The sequence below is a fragment of the Lontra canadensis genome, unplaced genomic scaffold, assembly GCF_010015895.1.
Source record: "Lontra canadensis isolate GAN:19392208 unplaced genomic scaffold, GSC_riverotter_1.0 scaffold101, whole genome shotgun sequence".
NCBI lineage: Eukaryota > Metazoa > Chordata > Mammalia > Carnivora > Mustelidae > Lontra > Lontra canadensis.
In genome coordinates this window covers 2,316,904-2,331,590 of record NW_022631095.1, presented here as the reverse complement: position 1 = coordinate 2,331,590, position 14,687 = coordinate 2,316,904, and the positions used below count along the sequence as shown (strand labels likewise).

Here is a 14,687-nt window from a genome sequence, read left to right as displayed (position 1 = left end):
GACTAAACAGCATCCTTCTAAAGAATGAATGGGTCAACCAGGAAATTAAAGAAAAATTGAAAAAATTCATGGAAACAAATGATAATGAAAATACAACAGTTCAAAATCTGTGGGACACAACAAAGGCAGTCCTGAGAGGAAAATATATAGCGGTACAAGCCTTTCTCAAGAAACAAGAAAGGTCTCAGGTACACAACCTAACCCTACACCTAAAGGAGCTGGAGAAAGAACAAGAAAGAAACCCTAAACCCAGCAGGAGAAGAGAAATCATAAAGATCAGAGCAGAAATCAATGAAATAGAAACCAAAAAAACAATAGAACAAATCAACGAAACTAGGAGCTGGTTCTTTGAAAGAATTAATAAGATTGATAAGCCCCTGGCCAGACTTATCAAAAAGAAAAGAGAAAGGACCCAAATAAATAAAATCATGAATGAAAGAGGAGAGATCACAACTAACACCAAAGAAATACAGACAATTATAAGAACATATTATGAGCAACTCTATGCCAACAAATTTGACAATCTGGAAGAAATGGATGCATTCCTAGAAACATATAAACTACCACAACTGAACCAGGAAGAAATAGAAAGCCTGAACAGACCCATAACCAGTAAGGAAATTGAAACAGTCATCAAAAATCTCCAAACAAACAAAAGCCCAGGGCCAGACGGCTTCCCGGGGGAATTCTACCAAACATTTAAAGAAGAACTAATTCCTATTCTCCTGAAACTGTTCCAAAAAATAGAAATGGAAGGAAAACTTCCAAACTCATTTTATGAGGCCAGCATCACCTTGATCCCAAAACCAGACAAGGATCCCATCAAAAAAGAGAACTACAGACCAATATCCTTGATGAACACAGATGCAAAAATTCTCACCAAAATACTAGCCAATAGGATTCAACAGTACATTAAAAGGATTATTCACCACGACCAAGTGGGATTTATTCCAGGGCTGCAAGGTTGGTTCAACATCCACAAATCAATCAATGTGATACAACACATTAATAAAAGAAAGAACAAGAACCATATGATACTCTCCATAGATGCTGAAAAAGCATTTGACAAAGTACAACATCCCTTCCTGATCAAAACTCTTCAAAGTGTAGGGATAGAGGGCACATACCTCAATATTATCAAAGCCATCTATGAAAAACCCATCGCAAATATCATTCTCAATGGAGAAAAACTGAAAGCTTTTCTGCTAAGGTCAGGAACACGGCAGGGATGTCCGTTATCACCACTGATATTCAACATAGTACTAGAAGTCCTAGCCTCAGCAATCAGACAACAAAAAGAAATTAAAGGCATCCAAATCGGCAAAGAAGAAGTCAAACTATCACTCTTCGCAGATGATATGATACTATATGTGGAAAACCCAGAAGACTCCACTCCAAAACTGCTAGAACTGGTACAGGAATTCAGTAACGTGTCAGGATATAAAATCAATGCACAGAAATCAGTCGCATTTCTCTACACCAACAACAAGACAGAAGAAAGAGAAATTAAGGAGTCCATCCCATTTACAATTGCACCCAAAACTATAAGATACCTAGGAATAAACCTAACCAAAGAGACTAAGAATCTATACACAGAAAACTATAAAGTACTCATGAAAGAAATTGAGGAAGACACAAAGAAATGGAAAAATGTTCCATGCTCCTGGATTGGAAGAATAAATATTGTGAAAATGTCTATGCTACCTAAAGCAATCTACACATTTAATGCAATTCCTATCAAAGTACCATCCATTTTTTTCAAAGAAATGGAACAAATAATCCTAAAATTTATATGGAACCAGAAAAGACCACGAATAGCCAAAGGAATATTGAAAAAGAAAGCCAGAGTTGGTGGCATCACAATTCCGGACTTCAAGCTCTATTACAAAGCTGTCATCATCAAGACAGCATGGTACTGGCACAAAAACAGACACATAGATCAATGGAACAGAATAGAGAGCCCAGAAATAGACCCTCAACTCTATGGTCAACTAATCTTCGACAAAGCAGGAAAGAATGTCCAATGGAAAAAAAGACAGCCTCTTCAATAAATGGTGTTGGGAAAATTGGACAGCCACATGCAGAAAAATGAAATTGGATCATTTCCTTACACCACACACGAAAATAGACTCAAAATGGATGAAAGACCAAAATGTGAGAAAGGAATCCATCAACATCCTTGAGGAGAACACAGGCAGCAACCTCTTCGACCTCAGCCACACCAACATCTTCCTAGGAACATCGCCAAAGGCAAGGGAAGCAAGGGCAAAAATGAACTACTGGGATTTTATCAAGATCAAAAGCTTTTGCACAGCAAAGGAAACAGTTCACAAAACCAAAAGACAACTGACAGAATGGGAGAAGATATTTGCAAATGACATATCAGATAAAGGGCTAGTGTCCAAAATCTATAAAGAACTTAGCAAACTCAACACCCAAAGAACAAAGAATCCAATCAAGAAATGGGCAGAAGACATGAACAGACATTTCTGCAAAGAAGACATCCAGATGGCCAACAGACACATGAAAAAGTGCTCCATATCACTCGGCATCAGGGAAATACAAATCAAAACCACAATGAGATACCACCTCACACCAGTCAGAATGGCTAAAATTAACAAGTCCGGAAATGACAGATGCTGGCGAGGATGTGGAGAAAGGGGAACCCTCCTACACTGTTGGTGAGAATGTAAGCTGGTGCAACCACTCTGGAAAACAGCATGGAGGTTCCTCAAAATGTTGAAAATAGAACTACCCTATGACCCAGCAATTGCACTGCTGGGTATTTACCCTAAAGATACAAACGTAGTGATCCGAAGGGGCACGTGCACCCGAATGTTTATAGCAGCAATGTCTACAATAGCCAAACTATGGAAAGAACCTAGATGTCCATCAACAGACGAATGGATAAAGAAGATGTGGTATATATATACAATGGGATACTATGCAGCCATCAAAAGAAATGAAATCTTCCATTTGCGACAACGTGGATGGAACTAGAGGGTATCATGCTTAGCGAAATAAGTCAATCAGAGAAAGACAACTATCATATGATCTCCCTGATATGAGGGAGAGGAGATGCAACATGGGGGGTTAATGTGGTAGGAGAAGAGTAAATGAAACAAGTTGGGATTGGGAGGGAGACAAACCATAAGTGACTCTTAATCTCACAAAACAAACTGAGGGTTGCTGGGCAGAGGGGGGTTGGGGGGGGTTATGGACATTGGGTAGGGTATGTGCTATGGTGAGTGCTGTGAAGTCTGTAAACGTGGAGATTCACAGACCTGTACCCCTGGGGGAAAAAAATTTATATATATATGTTTATAAAAAATAAAATTAAAAAAAAAAAGGAGAAAAGAGACTCTCTCAGACAAAAATTTAAAGATTTGTCAAGAGCAGGCCTACCTTGGAAGAAATGACAAAAGAAGTTCATCAGAGAAAAGGAAAACTATACAAGGCAGAAAAATTGTATTTTACATACAGAGAAAAGGAGCATTAAGGATGGAGTAAATGAACATAAAATAAAAACTTTTATTGTTCTTTATTGATCTAATAGATACCAGATTATTCAAAGTAATGATAACAACAAGTATCTATGCTTTTGTGTAAGTAAAATGAATCACAGCATGATATGAAGATTGGGAAATAAGATATAGATTATTTACTTATTCTAAGATTACTTACACTACTCGTGGGACAGTGTTATTTGAAACTGGAACTTAGTTGTAAATGTATATTGCAAACAGTAGGGCAACTACTAAAAAGTTAACATAGTATATAGTATATACTACATAGTAGATAGTAGATAGTATATACTATTAGTATATAGTAGAAGTATAACTGATATGTTAAGAAAGGAGAGAAAACAGCATTGTATAAAAGGCTCAACTAGAACCACAAAGACAGGAAAACAGTGGAAGACATAAATAGGAACAAAGAACAATAACAATAAATGGAAAATACTAATAAATGCAGTAGACATTGATTAATATCTATTCTCTTCAAATTATTCCAAATCTACAAGAAGAAAGCAAGCTCCTAAATACATTCAATGAGGCCAGAATTGCTTTAAAAGAGAGCAAAACCAGACGTAGACACCACAAGAAAAACAAACAAAAAAAGAACTATAGGCCAGTATCGCTCATGGACACAGATGTAAAAATTCTCAACAAAATATTAACAAACAGCATTCAACAACACATTTAAAAATTTATTCAGGTTGGCCAAGTAGGATTTTATTCTGGTGATTCAAGGATGGTTCAATATTCCCAAATTAACCAATGTGATACTATACTAGCAAAATTAAAATAAAAATAACATGATCATCTCAATAAATGAAGAAAAAGCATTTAATATTCAATATCAGTTTATCATAAAAACTCTCACCCTATACTTAATATCATGCTCTATGTTGAAAAACCAAGAGCTTTTCCTCTAAGACTAAGAACAAGACAAGGAGGTCTACTCTCACTACTTTTATTCAACATAGTACTGGCAATTTCAGTCACATCAATCAAACAAGAAAAAATAAAAAGAATGCATCCATATTGGTCACTATTTGCAGATAGTAAAATACAATACATATAAAACACTGAAGACTCCACCAAAAAACTATTTGAAGGTATAAATGAATTCAGTAAACTTTTAAGATACAAAATTAATACACATAAATCAGTTGTATTTCTATATAACAAGGAGCAGAAAGAGCAATTTTAAAAAAATCCCATAAGAATTGTACCCCTCCCCCCCAAAAAAATCTAGGAATAACCTTAATCTAATTGATGAGAAAGCTATACTCTGTAAACTATAAAACACTGCTGAAAGAAATTGAAGACAACACAAGTAAATGAAAAGATATTCCATGGTTATGAATTAGAAGATTGAATATTGTTAAAGTGTCCATACTATCCAAAGCAATCTACAGAGTCAATGCAATTCTCAACACAACACATATGGCATTTTTCACAGAACTAGAACAAATAATACTGAAATCATTAGTATGGAACACAAGAAACCCTGAACAGCCAATTAGAGGTTGAGAAAGAAGAACAAAGCTGGAGGTATCACAACCCCAGACTTTAAGATATACTACAATGTTGTAGTAATCAAAACAGTACAGTACTGGCACAGAAACAGACATGTACATCAATAGAACAGCATAGAGGGATCAAAATAAACCCACCCTTAAATGGTCAATTAATCTATAATAGAAGCGGCAAGAATATACAGTGGGGGAAAGAGTTTCTTCAATAATTAGTGCTGGGAAAACTGGCCAGCTACATGAAAATAATGAAACTGGATAAGTTTATTACACCATACACAAAAATAAGCTCAAAATGGATTAAAGACCTAAATTTGGGAACTAAAACCATAAAAATCCTAGAAGAGAACATGAACAATAATAATCTCTTTGACACTGGACAAAGCAATCTTTTCTACATATGTTTCCTATGGCAAGGAAAACAGAAGCAAAAACAAACTACTGGGACTATACCAAAATAAAAAGCTTCTGCACAGCAAAAGAAATCATCAAGAAACAAAAATGCAACTGATAGAATGAGAGAAGATATTTGCAAATGACATGTCTGATAAAGGGTTAGTAGCTATATAAAAGATCTTATACAACTCAACATAAAAAAAAGAAACCAATCCAATTAAATGAGCAGAGGACATGAATGGATATTTTTCCAAAGACATACAGCTGGACAACATACACATGAAAATATGTTCAACATCATTAATCATCAGGTAAATACAAATCAAAACCAAAATAAGATATCACTGTATACCTTTCAGAATGGTTAAAATAAAACACCCAAGAAATAACAAGTGTTGGTAATGATGTGGAGAAAAAGAACCCTGGTGCACTGCTGGTGGGAATGTAAATTGGTGCAGCCACTGTGGAGAAGAGTATGGAGGTTACTCTAAAGACTATAAAGAGAAATACTATATGATCTTATAAACAGAAATATTATATGATCTAGTGATTCCATTACTGGGTATTTACGCAGAGAAAACAGAAACACTAATTCAAAAACATATATGCAGATATATATATATATATATATATATATATATATATTCCTATGTTTATTGCTGTATAACTTATAATAGCCAATACATGGGAGCAGCTCAAGTATACATCAACAGATGAATGGATAAAGAAGATGGTGTGTGTGTGTGTGAAAATATATATAATATATATAATACATATTATATATATTTATTATATAGATAAAAGAATACATATATACAATATATACATTTTATATATATTATATATAATATATATTGTATATATAATATATATAAAATATATATATTAATATAATAATATATATATATAAAAGAATCTTAGTCATAAAAAAGAATAAGATCTTGCCATTTGCAACAACATGGACTGACCTTGGGGGTATACTGCTGAATAAAATAAGTCAGTCAGAGTAAGACGAATTCCATGTGATTTTACTCACATGTTGAATTTAAGAAACAAAACAAATTAATAAAGAAAAAAGACAAACAAAAAACAGACTCTTAGATACAGAATACAAACTGCTGGTTGCCAGAGGGGAGCTAGGTGGGGCCAGGTAATAGAGATGAAAGGAATTAAAAGTATATTTATTGTGATGAGCACTGAGTAATACATAAAATGGTTGAATCATTACATTGTATACCCAAAACTAATATAATACTGCATGTTAATTATACTTGAATAAAAATTTTAAAATACAATAATGTAATATAAAATTAAAAAGTTTAGATTGGTGACTGTTAAAAAAAAACTAGGCCATTTTAGCAGGGTATTTTGAAGGCATTAAAAAAGAGAGAGATTAAATTAATAATTAATAACCTTCCAAAACAGAAAGCATAAGTCCAGTTGGGTTAACTAGTGAATTTTACCAAACATTTAAGGAAGAAATCATACCAATTCCCTATAATCTCTTTCAGAAATTAGAAGTAGAGTGAATACTTCTTGATACATTTTATAAGGCCAACATTACCCTAATACCAAAGACAAAGACATTATAAAAAAACTATAGATCAATACCTCCCATGAAAAATGATGTAAAAATCCTCAACAAAATATTAGCAAATTAATTCCATTAATGTATAAGAAGTATTATATACCATGAGCAAGTGAGTATCAAGTACGCAAGGATGGTTCAACATTTGAAAATCAATTAATGTAAGCCATCATATACCAACAACTAAAAAAGAAAAATCACATGACCATATCAATAATTGCAGAAAATTATTTAACAAAGTTGAACACCCCATAATGATAAAAGACTATTAGAAAACTACAGAGGGAAACTTCCTCAAATTGATAAAAGAATATCTTTTTTAAAAACCTGACAGATAAAATTATACCTAATAATAGATTAAAGCTTTTCCATTAAGGTCAGGAAAAAGGCAAGAAAGTCCCTCTTTACAACATCGTATTGACAAGATAAGAAAATAAAAGGTATAAGGACTGGGAAGGAAGAGATAAAACTGGCTTTGGTTTGACAAAAGAATTGCTGTCTCATAAGAACTCCTGCCCCTTTGGTCCCCCTTTATAAAAACAACTAATTTTCAGCATCATCCATGAACAAAAGTACCTCTGTGAGAGTTGTGGAATCAAGCACTACATATCAAGGAGCCTGGTAGGAGTCTTGCCCACTTGTGCATCAGGTAATAGGCAGACAGACCTGAGTATGGGCTATGGAATCAGAAGGAGTCAGTGAAGAGGACTCAGCTCCTCTAATAGACAGTTGAAAAACCACAGAAAGTGCAGATGTGGGCAGAAACTGAAGGAAAAGAGAGCCTTACAGAAGTCTTCCCAGGAATAGTTTCCCAAAAATAGATTCCTGCATTCCTTTGAAGCATCACCCTCAAACAAAATAAAATAAATAAAATAATAGTTGAGATGCACTGAAGAGGGTAAGAATATCTGCCAGTGCCATCCCTCCCCCAATGGCACATAGTCCAGGGCCGAACTGGCCAGCAGTGACCTCTTCTACAGAGAAAAGAGAAAGTAGTGAGTAAGGCTTCAGCTAACCCAGCTGTACAGGACACGGCTGGAGAAATCCACTTCTCTCCCACAACACCCAGAGTATTGAGGCAGGAATCTCAGCAACTGAGGGGCAGGAAGAAATCAGGAAATTGGCAGATAAGTCTATCAAAGGGCATTAAAGGGACACAGTTCCTGCAATATGCTTTCATTACTCCAGTAGGAAGCCTGCCCACAAGTTGCTGGGAGATCCTCACAAATGATTGCCCCTTACCTGATCCAGGGGCACCCAAAACACCCCAAGTGTTAACCCCACAACTCCCCACACTCTTGTGCTCCTTGTATGTGTTCCTGAGTGTGGCAGCAAAAAGCTCTGGTAGATAAGGAGTACCCTCAGAAAACCAGGCCAGGTTCCTTGAACAAGAGAGAGATCACAAACTTAAGCTGTAGCACATCTTCTGGAAAACAGTTTTCCAGCTGCTGACTTGGTGTGTTATAAGAAACAATGTCTATATGTCTATACTAGCTTAAGAATTCTGCCACGAGAGGGTGCAAGAAATGTGGAGCAAATATATCCATACAAGGTTGTAAAAAGACCCAGATATAAGTAAAACCAGCAAGTATTATCTCCCACCTGCTGACAACTAGTAAAGATTTAAGAAGCTGACTACTTCAAATGTGAAAAGAGCAACACAAAACTTGAGGAACATGAAGAATCCTGGAAACATGTTGTTACCAAAAGATAACAATAATACTCCAGTAACTGAACTCAAAACACAAAATTTGGCAATTTAGCTGAAAAAGAATTCAACAAAGCTATTTTGAGGAATTTAGCAAAGAGAAATCATAAAAAATTCCAGAGATACAGAATGTAATAAATGACAAGAAAAATGCAATAGAGAGTACCTACAGCAGTATAAAACAAACAGAAGGTAGAATTGTTGATCCAGATTATAGGAACTTTTAAATAATCCCGTTATAGTAGAACAAAGAAAACAGAATGAAAAACAATGAAGAAAATAACACATGATCTAATGGGAAACAGTCAAACATATATATTAGAATAATTGGAGTTCCAGAAGAAAGTGAGGAAAACAGGACAGAAAGTCAATTTAAAGAAAAAATAGGAGAGTTTCAGGGAAGATGGTGGAGTAGGAGGAACCTGAGCTCACTTCATCCCACAGACACACTGAGATAACAGCTACATATATGCAACTAACTCTGAAAATGACCTGAAAACTGGTAGAACAGATGATCCACCATAGAGAGAAGACTACATTAAAAAAGGTGGGAGGAACTTTTTAAATCATCAGGGTTTAACTTGGAAGAGCTAGAGGATGATAGCAAACTGAGTCCTCACCCTTAAAGAGTCAGCATAATAAATAACTTGACCCAAAACACAGCACAGAAGCAATAGTTTGAAAAGTGCCTAGGATATACATGAAGGTTTATTTACTTATCTCAAAATATGTACAGTATCTTCAGTAGATACCTCCAGGAATAAAATTGCTGGTGGGCACAATTTCTCTTCACCTCCCCCAGCTTAGACAGCTGACACTTGTGGGAGTCAGTGCTTTTTCCTTCTATCTAACTAGCACTGCATGCCCTGTCTCCACATTCCCCATCAGACGTGCCCTATCTGACCTGCATGCTGTAGCAAGTATGTCTCCAAAGGAGCTCCTGCCCGGCCTCACATTGCAAGCAACCCCAGCAGGGAAGAGTGTCTCTCCAGAGTGACTTCTGCCCTGGGGAAAATGGAGATAACCACACACACCAGTATAGAGTTCCAGCCAGGCCTCTTAGCTGGCTGCACACAGGAAGCTCTGCCATTTGGCATGCTTGCAACCGTGGCAAAGAAGCTAATTGCGGATGTCTAGTTGGCCTACCAGCCCCACCCACTAACAAAAACCTCTCAGTTGGCCACATAAAGAGCAAGCCCCACCATTTGGTGCACCCATAGTTGTAGCACGGAGGCTGACTGCAGGCACCTAGTCTGATTGGCAATCCTTTCTACCAGAGAACCGTGATGACCTCAGACAGGTCTCTTAACAGCACAGGAACCAAACCCTGCTCAGTGAGCCGACAACAGGCAGAGGAGGTCATTGCAGCTTGCTGGGCTGAGGCAAATATGGCTCAGCCACCATAGCAGGGTACATGCAGTCCACACAGAAGACACACAGAGTGCTGCTTCTGGTGACCAGGGGGCATTGCACTGCAGCGCACCACAAAACCTCTTCTACACAAAGCTACTACTTTCAAGACCAGGAGATGTAGCTGACCACCCTAATACATAAAAACAAACGGAGTGTTATACAAAATGAATAGAAGAGGAATATATCCCAAATGAAAGGGTAAGAAAAAATCATACCAAAAGACCTAAATGAAGGTTTTTTGACCTTTGCTTTTTTTTTTAAGATTTTGTTTATTTATTTGAGAAAGAGAGAAAGAGAAAGAGCATGAGCATGGGTGGCAAAGGGAGAGGGAGAAGGAGACTCCCCGCTGAGCAGGGAGCCTGACGCAGGCCTCAGTCAGAACCCTGAGATCATGACCTGAGCTGAAGGCAGATGCTTAAATGACTGAGCCACCCAGGCATCCCCAGTTAATTAGTCTTTAGAATTTACCCAAATGAGCTGAAAACTTATTCCCATATTAAAAACTACACATGAATGTTTATAGCTGCTTTATTTATAACTGAAAATGTGAAACAACCAAGATACCTATCTTCAGTAGGTGAATGAATAAGTTATGCTAACATCCAAATAATGGAATAGTTAACACTAAAAAGAAATGAGCTATCAAGCCAGGGAAGGACATGAAGGAACTTTAAATGCATATTATTAAGCTAAGGAACCAGTCTGAAGAGGCTACACACTATAAGATTCCAACTGTATGGCATTCTGGAAAAAGCAAAACTATGGGGACACTTAAGTGATTGATAGTTCTCAGGAGTAGGAGGACTGGAGGGATGAGTAGGCAGAGCATAGAAGAGTTTTAGGGCTATGGAAATACTCTATATGATACCATTAATGATGGATACCAGCCATTATACATTTGTCTAAACACGTAGAACAAACAACACCAAGAGCACACCCTACGTAAACTATGGACTTTGACTGATAATGATGTTTTGTAGGTTTATGATTGTAACAAATGTACTCCACTCTGGTGGAGAACAATGATGGTGAGAAAAGCTGTGTATTGGGGTTAGGAGGTAAATAGGAAATCTGTGTACTTCTCAATTTTGCTATGAACTTAAAACTGCTAAAGAAACAGTATATTTAAAAAGGAAGATAAAACCAATAGTTTTTCCTCACTGCACATATTCAGAGACACACAAATTATGGCATAATTATCTTCCCTTAATGAACAGGTGAATGTATTCATTGAACACCTCTGAAGAGTAGCCGTCTATAAGAATATATCTGTTAAGGTCATTAACAATTTAATTCTATATAATGTTCTCTAAAAGTACCTTTGGTTACAAATTTAGTGACCTAATTTAAATCCACATAAGTGAGACACAACACAGACTCTCAAATAAAAGAAACATGATAAATGTTGAATAACTTAGTTAAATGATGCTATAAAGTGTCCAAGATAGATGTGATTTGGGGAAACAAAAATTTTGTGCTTACTTACTCCATGTCCTCCGCACTTCTGTGCACAAAAGACTGATTGACTTATAACGTCAGTTGCATCTACACATTCGTGATTTACACATATCTAAAAAAAGAATACAAAAAAACTTTTTCCATGTTGCAGGAATCCAACTGTCTTAACATTACAATCAGTAATTTTATACAGTAAGACCAACCATTCAATGTAATACATTTCAATCTAAGTACTATATTTACTGTAACCTGTAAATTTTTATATGTTGTTTTCATTTTCATCTAGTTCAAAATATTTTTCAATTTCTCTTAAAATGTCTCCTTTGGCACATGTGCTATTTAAAAATGTCTGTTTAATCTCCAAGTATTGAGGGGTTTTTCAGATAAGCCTAATATAAAGTATGGACTGGGTGATAATGGTGTGTCAATGTAGATTCATCTGTTGTAAAAACTGTCCCACTCTGGTAGGGGATTGTTGATAATAAGGGAGACTATGTTTGTGTGGGAGCAAGGGAGTATATGGGAATTCTATACCTTCCTCTCAGTTTTGCTGTGAACCTAAATCTTCTCTAAAAGTTAGTCTTAAAAAATAATTCAGTGTAGGGAAATAGAAGGTATAAATAAAACAAGACCAACAAAAATCATAACCATATAACCACTTTTTATTATAATACCCTGAAATCTAACAAAACTATCCCTAAGAGCACAGTTTACATCTTCCAATTTTATTTTTTGTTCCATATATGAAAAGTTTATATTGAAAGAAAACCAATTCAACATAATCAAGGCATTTATTAAGTTTTAATCAAATTTGAGCTATTATTAGAGTCCCCTAATAAACATAATAGAAATCTTTTTTTTAAGATTTTATTTATTTATTTGACAGACAGAGATCACAAGTAGGCAGAGAGGCAGGCAGAGAGAGAGGGGGAAGCAGGCTTCCCGCTGAGCAGAGAGCCAGATGCAGGGCTCAATTCCCAGGACCCTGGGATCATGACCTGAGCCGAAAGCAGAGGCTTAACCCACTGAGCCACCCAGGTGCCGCAAAAGGAATCTTTTTAAAAATATGCTATACATATCTAATATTCTATTATGTAATGTATGAAACATCCAGATATAACCCCTTTGTGTTTAAAGTGTAATAACCAGAGGATTAAGCATATATTCCCAACTCCAATATTTATAAACAATATCAACTTCTATAGTTGCAGTTCTCTTATATGAGTACAACCATACTTTTTCTAAATAATTTGAGATTTGTTTTGAGATTAAAATGAAATATTGTATGTGAAAATGATTTCCTTTTAAACATTATAGCACAGCACAACTCTCTTCAAAGAAATGGCCTCACAAAACCCTTTCTAAATCCAAACTACACCTTTTAATCCTTTACTGTGTGTGTTAAGTTTTCTCAGTAGTTCTTGGCCATGGTGGTGTGTCTAACAACTCTCTTCCTAATGTGGTCTTTATTGACTGCTTGCCTCACTTGAAACTGAGATGAAGAGTCCTGTTATATAAGGATGCTACTAAAAGAAATTGCCAAGAATGTTTCATCACATGTGATTAAAAAGTACTTCAAATAATGTGTTCTCATGCATTATCACTGAGGATTGTCCATGTTATAAAAAGGATTCTATTCTTACTAAATTATCAACTGAATTGTATCAAATCATCTGTTGACCAGGTTTCATTTTTTAGTTGTTTTGGCTCCGTGGCCAAAATACATCTACTGAACTCCTTGGTATATACCTCCATTGAGAAGGCATTTATGACTCTGAGGCACGAAGAAGTCAATATTAAGAAGACTACATACTGTATTCACTTCGGTAGCAAATATACTAAGAAGACTCTACCTACAGGAAACTTCATTTAAACTATAAAACCACCAGAAGAGGCTATTACCATTTACAATTTCACATATTAAATAATTTGTTCAAAATCATCTATTAAGTGGAAACATCAGAATATAGATGCACACCCACCTTAGTCTTTAATGCCTACAGCATATACTATACTACGGTTCCTCATAAGCAAAGATTTGGTCAGGAATTAAATGATATTTTGAAGTGAATTTATGTTATGTCTATGTTTTCTCCAGATTTGGGTTAGCCTCAAAGATAATTAATTATAATAATCAATAATAATAGCCAGTCTATATTTATCTCTTACCATCTCACCATGGTGCCAGGCATCATACTAAACACTTTACAGTTATTCCATTTTATCTTTGGGATAACCTCATTGAGTAAATGCTATTATTACCCCCACTTTACATACAGTTGTAGTACCTCAGACTTGTTATATAACTTGCAAAATGTCAAAAAAAAATTAGTTTTGAAGATTTGATTCTAAGAAGCCTGAACTAATTATCTACTGGGCTACAAAGGGACATATATTACAAAGTGGGATTTCTTTTTTCTTCTCTAAGGAGAAAAGGGAATTTCCATGCTATGGAATACTTAATATATTCCCAAGATCTCTCCCCTCCACACTCCAGCCCCAAAATACTTGGGAGTTTCCTTGGTCATAATACTGAAATTCTGAAAAAGATCAAACATTCCCATTACCATCTTAATATCTAGAGACAAAATGAAACAAAACTTCTTCTTATCCAAATACTTTAAGTTACATAGTACTAGAAATGAAGTTTGACACTTAAATGACAATGTTTATTGAAGAAATGAATAAAACTAGAGTTTTAAAAAACAGATTTTAAATAATTTACCCTTCCTGTATCACAAAAAGAGCCGCTGGAGATTCTCATTGGATCTTGTTTTGATTGAGTCGACAGGTAGTCTAGGGTTACACATAACTTATTTTCAACAAAAGCATAAATCACAGCACCACTTTCTTTGAAAAAAGGAATTCGAGTAGGATAAGTACAAACCAATCTTCCACACTGAAGATTCCTGTAAACATAATAAAATTATATGATTATTACACATTAGACATTTATTAAGAATGCTTCAGATTTGCTTCCTTTGACCAAAAAAAGGACGATTCTCTATTTATATCAAATGTTACTAGAGAAAATGTAATATTTTAACACTAACATTTAAAGTAAATATTCTTATAAGCTTGTA

At 35.4% G+C, this 14,687-nt stretch overlaps 1 protein-coding gene across 1 annotated transcript in view; it reads right to left on the bottom strand.

The window, feature by feature from the left end:
- Positions 1 to 14,687, bottom strand: part of ADAM32 (ADAM metallopeptidase domain 32) — a 185,621-nt gene that overhangs the window by 42,819 nt on the left and 128,115 nt on the right. The window contains exons 16-17 of the mRNA XM_032838058.1: positions 14,330 to 14,513; positions 11,633 to 11,716 (exon numbers count right to left, since the gene is read on the bottom strand). Coding sequence (XP_032693949.1) covers positions 11,633 to 11,716; positions 14,330 to 14,513 — 268 coding nt within the window. The remainder of the gene's footprint in view (positions 1 to 11,632; positions 11,717 to 14,329; positions 14,514 to 14,687) is intronic.